The sequence below is a fragment of the Hippoglossus hippoglossus genome, chromosome 17 (assembly GCF_009819705.1).
Source record: "Hippoglossus hippoglossus isolate fHipHip1 chromosome 17, fHipHip1.pri, whole genome shotgun sequence".
Lineage (NCBI taxonomy): Eukaryota > Metazoa > Chordata > Actinopteri > Pleuronectiformes > Pleuronectidae > Hippoglossus > Hippoglossus hippoglossus.
Genome location: NC_047167.1, coordinates 5,133,370 through 5,142,427, shown reverse-complemented (window position 1 = coordinate 5,142,427; position 9,058 = coordinate 5,133,370). Strand labels below are relative to the sequence as shown.

Below are 9,058 nucleotides of genomic sequence, written 5' to 3'. Positions count from 1 at the left end.
GATATTATAGGTTATATATGAAAAAGTCGCATTAATTTTCACTTAACAATCTTGTAACAAATGATTTAATAAATTGATTGCAATAATGAAATTGCAACTTTCACATATTTTGGTAAAGAGAGTCTATAGATCTAAATGAAATACAATCTCATGTCAAAACCATTCCGACTGAAATATGTTGTTGTTTTGATGTTTATTCAAAAAGCTCGATAAACTCGTAATAACGAGTTTTATTTTGAAGTCTCAATCGGAAGTCTTGATTATTAGTTTGACACAGGCTGACTGTGTGTGTGTGCGTGCGTGTGTGCGTGTCTGTGTTCGTGTGTGCGGGTGCTTGTGTGTGTGTGTGTGTGTGTGTGTCTTCCTGCTGCTGCTCGCTGTCCGCTCACCGTCCGCCTGCTCAGTGTTGATCGGCTCGCCATGGCGGAAGGACGCAGAGAACAACCGCCTCATCCCCTCTTCTCCATACCGCCGGCCAGCAAGCGACCCTGCCTGCGCCCTGCACCGCGGGGTCCCGGGCCGGGGCCCGGCCACGGCATGCCCAGCTCCCGGTATCGTTCCCCGGAGTCCCTGCTGGACTGCGCCGCGAAGGCAGTAGCGGAGAAGTGGGCCTTCGAGAGAGTTGAGGAGCGCTTCGAGCGGATCCCGGAGCCCGTCCAGCGCCGCATCGTCTACTGGTCTTTTCCCCGCAACGAAAAGGAGATATGCATGTACTCGTCGTTTCAGTGCCGAGTGGCCGGCGAGGAGGGTCCGGTGGCGGCTACCGGCGGCGCTGGGAGTGCCGGCTCCGGAGCTACGACCGCCGCTGCTGGTGGAGGATCCACCGCCGGTACGACAGCTACCGCGGGGGCAGCCGGAGCGGTGGGAACCGGAGACGGACTGCCATTCCGCCGCGGTATCCGGCTGCTGGAGACCGGCTGTGTGGAAAACGTTTTACAAGTCGGTAAGTGGAATATTTTACTGTAACTGAGGCGAAGCTGTGGGTTTATTCAGCACAAACACCACGGACTGTCCCCGAGTGTCACCGCCGGGGCTGCTGGATCTATTCGGGGGATGATTGATGGAAGTTTTCCCTGCTATCGTGGAAAGTATGTAAAGCGTCGGTTTTCGGCGCAAATGAAGCTACGCTCGCTTCCCTGTGGCTTTTTTTTATTTTAGTTTAACTTAAGTGGAGACATTTGTTGTCGAATTGCGAGTTTTATTTTTCTCTCCAACCCCCGGTCTGGCTGAAACGGGAAGCGGAGATGAGGTTGTTAGCTTAGCCGCGACCAGATGCTGTTTAAAAATTAAAGGGCTTCTTCCCATTGTGGCTCCGGAGCCCTGCCGCCGGCTCCTGCGTCTCTCCCCGGTGTTCGCTCGCTTTATAATTTGGGCTCTGTTTTTTTTTTTTTTTTTTGAAACACAAGAAGCCATGTTTCGCGCACCACCAGTCCCGTTTCCCCGGAGCTCCGCGGCCGGGGCTGGCTGGAGCTGCGCGCCCGGCACCGGAGGAGGAGGAGGTGGGCTGTGACAGACGCGGATTCAAAAGAGCCAGCGTTGTAGCGTCCGGGCTTTATTTGTGTTTATGCGGAGGAAAAGTCGTTTTTTTTTCCTCGGCTCCCGGTCGGTTGACGGAGGCTTAAGCAGGAGACAAAGGCGGTTATTGGGTCTCTTATTATGATTAATCCAACGTTAATCCGAGAGGAAAAATCCCCCCACAGTTTTTTTTTTTGTTTATTTGCTTGCTCGGACCGGACAAAGAGCGCAGTTCCTACAAACACACGCCCGGGACTGTTTGATGTGGTTTTTTTTTTAAATTTTTAAAGTGAATCACATATAAGCTGTGTATAAATCTCTGGGTGTTTGTCCGCAGCCTCTCAACACAAAAGGCTTCCAGTCGAAAATGATCGATAAGCGTCTCGCATTTCCAGCGCTGCAGAGACACACGCACACACACAGAGAGAGAGGCTGTTTCCAAACAAAGGGCCATTCCGCAAAGCTCCCCCTGCCATTCACTCTCATTAGTTTCATCCCCTGCGCTCCACACAGTCACCAAATGAGCCCAGGCACCAGGGAAATTGATGAGATGAAACCGATGGATAGTTTAAAAGAAGACAAACAAAAAAAACCCCGGCCTTTTATGGCTACTGGCAGTATTTTTCTGCGGCCATATGGTGCGAGAGCCACTGGAGCTTGTCTGGGGGGTTTCATGTTGCTCCAGTGTATGAGACACAGAAAGGGGGGGGGGTCGACTGCTGCTGCTCTGACTGCTCTATGTAATTGCATCTCATAAATGCTCATCGATTCCTCCCCCATGTACCTCGAATGAAATGTGAGACATGTGATTATGAGAGTGAAATCTGTTGATAAAGTTTTTTTTATTTTGAGCGGAGGGAGTTGGTATGCGAAGGAGAAGAAGTTTAAAAAGTCCAACATGCTGAGGTTGTTTTGTTGCCGACTGCCACACGGCCTTGCATTTGCAAAGTAGGCAAATGGTTGACTAGAAGTTGAGGTTGTGTGTTAATTAATAAGTGAAATATTTAAGATGAAGGATTGGATGGAATTAATTGATCGTGACCTATGGTGGCTGGTTCACATGTTGACTTTAATCATCTGATCAATGGTTTAAAAAAGTGGGTTTGAATAAAAAAAATTCAAAGTCTGAGCTATTCTATGAATGTACTCCGTGTCCCTCTGATCGACGAACTAACCAAAAGTTTCCCATCTTGGTGGTAAACTCCTTTAATGAAGTATGGAAGCAAGAACAACGATAGCTTTTTGAACTCAGGACGGAATGCTACATGCTTTTTCATCATTAAGTGAGACCTTTGTTGTTTGGCTGGTGGGAGGTTGTAAATAGAGGAGGGAGTTGATATGCAAGAACAAGAAGTTTAAAAAGTCAAATATGCCTTGACTCTTTTGTTTCCTGTCCACTGCCACAAGGCCTTTTACATTTGCACAGTATGCAAAGGGTTGAGGGAAGGGTGCTTGAAGAAATCAGCAGAGGTGAACTGCTTCTGCCACTGCAACGAAAACATGTGAACTTAATACTCCTACATAGGTGGAATCAGATTAGTAGATCCAGGGAATTAATCTGTTAATGCTGCTGTGTGCATCTACAGAGCTTCATTTAAAAATAGCTGTAAAGTCAGCAGAACCACCACTTGTATACTTGGTGATTTTGGACGCTATATCCAGTGGTTTCAGTTCAAATATAAATGGTACGGACATTTAAAAAAGGTATACATTTGTGAGCAAACTCCTCTGGTTACAACGCCCCCCCCCCCCCCCCCCCAAGGTCAGTCATAGCAGGCAGGGCACATGGTCCTGTTTATCTGTCAACAAAACACAGGACGGGCCACATAGCTGTGTGACACCAGGAAAAGATTTGGCTTGACTTTGTGGACCATGGGAACTAGTTTACTTTGCAAGGTTTACTGACTGGCTTATCAGGGGAACAATTGTTTTTTTCTTTCTTCTTTCGTTCGTCCTTTCTTTCTTTCTTTTCAGAGCTGGCTTTAGATAGGTTGAGCAACCAAGCGCGGCGCTTATACACAATGCACTCATTACGGATCGTGTTCCACACCTGTAAATTACAGTCTTAAGATTGCTTTCACCTGACATGGCATAATATAATCACCACTTAAAATAGTGGCAGTGCTTGTTCTTAAGAAAGGGGGATGGACGTGCCTCATGTACTCTGTAATAGGAACTTGCCAGGGAGCGATTAGGAATGAGACCGGGCTGCGTGCTGACACATGCACGGTGATGCATAGTTTAAAATATGGCATCTCTGGGAGTCGCAGTCTGAAAATCTGGTGTTAAACTTTTGAACCTTGTGGTGTGCGTCCTTATTAAGTTAGGCCTGCAAACAGCTTTTCTTTTGCTGGATTTATATAATTTAGGACAGAGTCGTGGTCAATCTGCTTTAGGCTGCATCCACGCTACTTCGTTTTTGTTTGAAAACAGCATTTTTTAAATAAAGCGATCTCTGTCCACACCGGTGTTTTGGCTCCATATCAGTTTTAATCACTTGTTCATACTAGACGCCAAACACATATCAATTGACCACTCACACACACTGGGAATGCGCGTGCTAATGGTGGCTAACTGGTAGCCAAGGCTAATGCTGGCTGTTTTCTTTTGGAAGGAGCAGCACAGGCTACGTCATGACTGAAAAGACCCAATCAACGAGCAGTTGTCTGCGTCTTCGTCATCGTTTCATAACATCTCTGTTTTATTAGGTCTTAAACTCCGGAGTAGTGTGGATGCCAGGTGTATCTGTTGCAGAGCTGATGCGTTTCAGGCTACTACCAAAATGGTAGTATTGTGGATGTAGCCTCAGTGTCAAGTTGAGTTGTGTTGGCTGAGTTGTTATTCAGCTCTGGTTTGTGTTTGCGACTTTTAAGGGATTTAAAACCACGGTTTCTCCTGGTATTCTTAAGGTTTACAGATCGGACTTAATGAGAAATCAAAATTACACAACCATGATGCAAGAAAGAGCCAGAAACACTGAAGACACTGAAGCGATTAGATCACGAGCTAGGCTATCATAAGATGTCATTTTTTTATTATTCCTCACAGCTATCACAAGCCCAGCAGGCGCTCCTCTTCCTGTAAAACTCATCTTTAGACTTGTTTTTGTCCCACTTGGTCGGTGTTGCCTTGAGGCTGATCTGGAATTGCTCTTGTTTTTTCAGGTAATTACTAATGGGATCGGGTGGTGGTGGTGATGGGGGGAGAGTGTGATCTGCTTTTCTACTCTGCAGCGCTCGGTAAATTCAGAGTCCGGGTCACGGAAAGTTTAAGACCCGACTATAGGGTGTGTGGAAGGAGGGGGACAACTGTTGCCTTCTGTCGCCACAATGGAGGAAAAAAGGTTTAAGCAAGACAAAATCAAATTTGTAAGGTCATATCATATGTACAGGACAAAATGGTATAGACACACGATACGGTCTCTCTCGACACGGCTTTTTGGTATTGGGTAATAATGAATTGATTTATGAGAAGATATTAATTTGATTACAAATGTATAATATTTACCATCGAGGACGTCTATGTGTGTTAGCAGTTCAAAAAGGAATAGAGGACTTATTGTCCCTCAGACGGCCTCCACCCATGTACATTACCAGTAAAGGCCCCTAGTAACGGTAACATGGAGGAACGGAAGGGACGTGAGCTCATCAGCAACCCGTCTGCCCATGTGTTCATAATAATCTACTCCTCGCTCCGAGTCATAATTAGAATAATCAAAGCTAAGCGTGCTTGTATTTGTAACCCCCCCCCCCTTCTCGAACACGCCACATACACACACACGTGTGCCCACTTTGCCAGAGCCTTATGAAGTCCTCAGAGAGTGGGAGGAAGGGATATAAGAGAAGGGAGGGAAGAGGGGTGTTGGGGGGGGGTTCTTTAGCTTTGAGTCAAGCTTTGGGATTATTGGGTCATGCTTTGTTACCCAGCTGTAGAAAAACCCCTTGTTCACAGAAAGAGGTGTGTGTGTGTGTGTGGGAGGGATCTGCGTGTATGTGTGTGTACGTCCTCCGTCTCCACGACGTTACATAAAGCTGTAATGGGTCCCCGACGTCTCTTGAAGCACCAGTGACAAAGCGAGGCAGCAAAGTTGAACGGGATTAAACTGTATGGGAGAGTCGGGCAGTGGGCGGAAAACACACACTTCTGTGATGCTTCTTTACTGCGAACGTCTCAGGTCCTGAAATTAGTCCTTTAGTCAGAGGCACTTCTCTGCACTGGGGGAAATATGTCTTGTGTATCGAAAAACTGCCAAGTACCAAATGTAGAATGTTAAAAGTGTATATTAATATTAAAAGGTGTCGCATCCGGCAATTTCATGCAGCGCCCATTGTGTAATTCCACAATAGATTTAACACAATGTTAGCGAAAATGATTTCCCTTGTAAATGATTGGGCAAGAAGCAGGCAATCATTTGGAAGAGCTCAACCAATTCATTTGATTTAATATGTACTCTATAGGGTCGCAGCTAGCGAATATTTCATTATTGATTAGTCTCATTAATGCATGAATCATTTAGTGTAAGAATGTGGGAGGGGAGATTATGTGTGTTTTTTTTGTTGTTTTTTTGGATGTATGTGTGTGTGTGTGTCTGGAGGCGTTGGTGGCTGGTCTTACCAGGATATCCTCACATGTAATTTCCTGGCAGAATGGCTGGGGGGGGGGGGGGGGGGGGGGGGGGTTCCTTGTTGTGGAAAAACTTGTGAGCCTCTGGTGTAAATCCACTCATCAGTTGCTCAAGAGCGTTACGATAAAAGACAGAAGGTGGTGGTGAGCTCATCCCCCCCGCTTGCTTCACCTCCCAGCTTTTCTTCTCTCAGGGCTGAGTACACCGCTCAGTTCTCATCTCTTGACGCTCTCCTGCTCTTACATCTACTTTGTCATCTTTGTTTTTCTTTCTCTCATTCCTTTTATCTGCTTTTCACTCATTCACGTATCTCTTTACGTAGCTCCATGTCTGTTATTTATGTTTCAACCTCTTTTATGCTCTTCACACGCATTCCCCCTTTATGACTGTAGCATACATCAGTCAAAGATGACTCGCACTTAAATAATTTTCTGTCTGTATGCTCCTGCATAGTAAAGGGCTGTTACTCGGCCAAAGAGAGATCTTAGAGTTTTTTTTCTTCTTTACTTTCCTGCTGCCCTTTTGTCATTTCGACTGCAGCCGGCTGAGGAAGTGTGAGTGGTTTTGACGAGAGGAACGAGGGGGGAAGATGGAAAGAGTCAGTCATTGATACTGAGTGGGAAAGAGGTCAGAATGCAGTGCTCTTAGGGTGAGCCTCTGTGCTGTTACCACCGATAGGATGTTGTCTCATGTTCTTCTGAGAAACTAAATTCCACACGTCAGACCTCCATATGAGTTGGCTGATTATACTGTATATGAATGTTATTGCTCTTTGGTCCAATCGTTAGTCAGGGAACTTGAAAAAAAATCTGAAGTTTTTTATCATTCTCCAAATTGGCTGTTGCTGTCAAATAGATTTGGATTTAAAGCATCTCTATTGGTAGAGGATGAAACTGCTGTGTATAATCTGAAATATGTCACTTACAGTAATGGACATACAGTGAACACAGTGAAGCATTTAGCAACCAAAAGGTCCGATATTTCCCCAAGGAGCAAATGACCATGAACGTTGTTTTGTCAGATGGACAGAAACAACCGAAAGAATGAATGTTGAAATTTCTCTGTATCTGCCGGATGTGTACTTTTTGCTATCTCATTAACCAACAACTTAAATCAAGTGGCCAAAAAGGTTATTAAAGCCACCTTAAAATGTACTTTTAGTACTTTTGCTTCAAGTCTCATTTTATTTATACAAATTTCCTAATTATATTTTTCTATAAGGGCTGTGCTATATGACCAATATCTCATTCACAGAGGTAATTTCCTATTCAGAGAACGATAAATGAATTTGCTACCCCTTCTCAGGAAATAATATTTGAATCAGACATATTAATGGTGTTGTGATCTATGACTATGACTTCTTTTCTCCGTAACTTTTCTATGGTAAAAGCTATAAACATACCTGCATGTAATTGTTTGACCTTGGTGGAGATTTGCACCCAGCCATTAATGTTTAGTACATTTTACATTATCTTTTATCCTGTTAATTTAAATGAATGTAATTTGGATCTTTGCCTTCTTGTTTTTGTTTCAAACCACATTTCTAACTTGGTTTAGTGAAGTGCTCGAGGAAAAAGCTGTTATGACTTATATGCACATCATTGCTTTCATGTAAAGAAATGGTACATTGTCAACTTGTAAGTGCTTTAACCTTCACTTCCGAGGTATAGCTAAAGCATTTTATGTCTCTTGGTTCTTGTATATCTATTTGTCTATGTATATTCACAGCAGAATCCATTCTGAGACACAACTTTAGCCACTTAGCGCACACACGCATTCATACACACACACAAAGTCCATCCCCAGCCCTTCCCCAGCACACAGCACAGACAGACAATATTTAATCAGTGTAATTAATTCCACGCCCGACACACTTGAAAAGAGAAAATCGGTAAAACAAATCGTCCCCACACTCTTATTAGCTCTTGGAGAGGCTCGTGAAAGATGAGGCCATTAGGAAGATGCTCTGTTGTTGTATTCATCAAGAGGAGAGGCACCTGTTCACATGCATGTGAGAGAGCGCGCGCGTGACGACTGATTATAATAAAATCGTTAATCAGAGGTGGTTGTTCGAGTGTTTCCCCCACCAGATAGCGACCATCTCTATGTTACATTTGCATGTTGGGAGAGGAAGAGGAATCTTCTTTTTCAGTCTTGTTTCTTATGCTTGTGTCCAGTGATGGTGATGTGACCTTCCTTTGATTTGCGCTGATTCTGATATACTTTGTGTGCCAAGCTGCTCAAGCTGTTTTCACGTGATCTGCCATCAAGACACTTCATCAAAACCAGCAAGAAAGAACAGAAAATTATCAGTTGTGCCCTAACAGCAGCAAAGAACGCATCAGTATCAACACTGTAGAAAGTAGAAACCACTAATTACAAAACATTTACACAATAATGTACAATTAGCCTTCTCAAGACTCACTTTTTTATAGAAATAACATAATGTTCTTTTTCTCAAACCCTTATTTTCGTTGTATCCTTCAGCATCTCCAGCATTTATTTCATTTCACTCTTTGTCCTCATATGCTTTCTGTCTAAACCTTGTCTCAGGTGTTTGAGCGACATTTTTGCTGTGATTTCCAGCCAGGCCACTTCCACTCTGGGCTTGTTTGCGAAAATAAAAATGGCATCCTTTGCTGTTGATGCTGTTTGCTCAGTGCCATCCCTCAACAAAATAAAAAGAGAGTAAACACCCCTTCTTTTAACAACTCCAACCCTGTTTCCTTCCCTATCCTGTGTGTGTTGGTTTGTGTGCCCCCCCACTACCACCTTTAGTGCTTTTACCTTGGGCGGTGGGTGTTCGGTTATCAGCAGAGATCAATGGTGGCCTTGTCCTTTTTAGCTTTTGAAGCTGACAACCGGCTGTATTCAGTTATTACACTGTTCCACACCTGTCTTTTATTGGCCTGTGTGTGT

General features: G+C 44.3%; 1 protein-coding gene across 1 annotated transcript in view; it reads left to right on the top strand.

Moving 5' to 3' along the window:
- The first annotated feature begins 347 nt into the window (after nucleotides 1-347).
- The window catches only part of zswim5 (zinc finger, SWIM-type containing 5), a 60,997-nt gene continuing 52,286 nt past the window's right edge, over nucleotides 348-9,058 (top strand). The window contains exon 1 of the mRNA XM_034613658.1: nucleotides 348-943. Coding sequence (XP_034469549.1) covers nucleotides 421-943 — 523 coding nt within the window. The 5' untranslated portion in view covers nucleotides 348-420. The remainder of the gene's footprint in view (nucleotides 944-9,058) is intronic.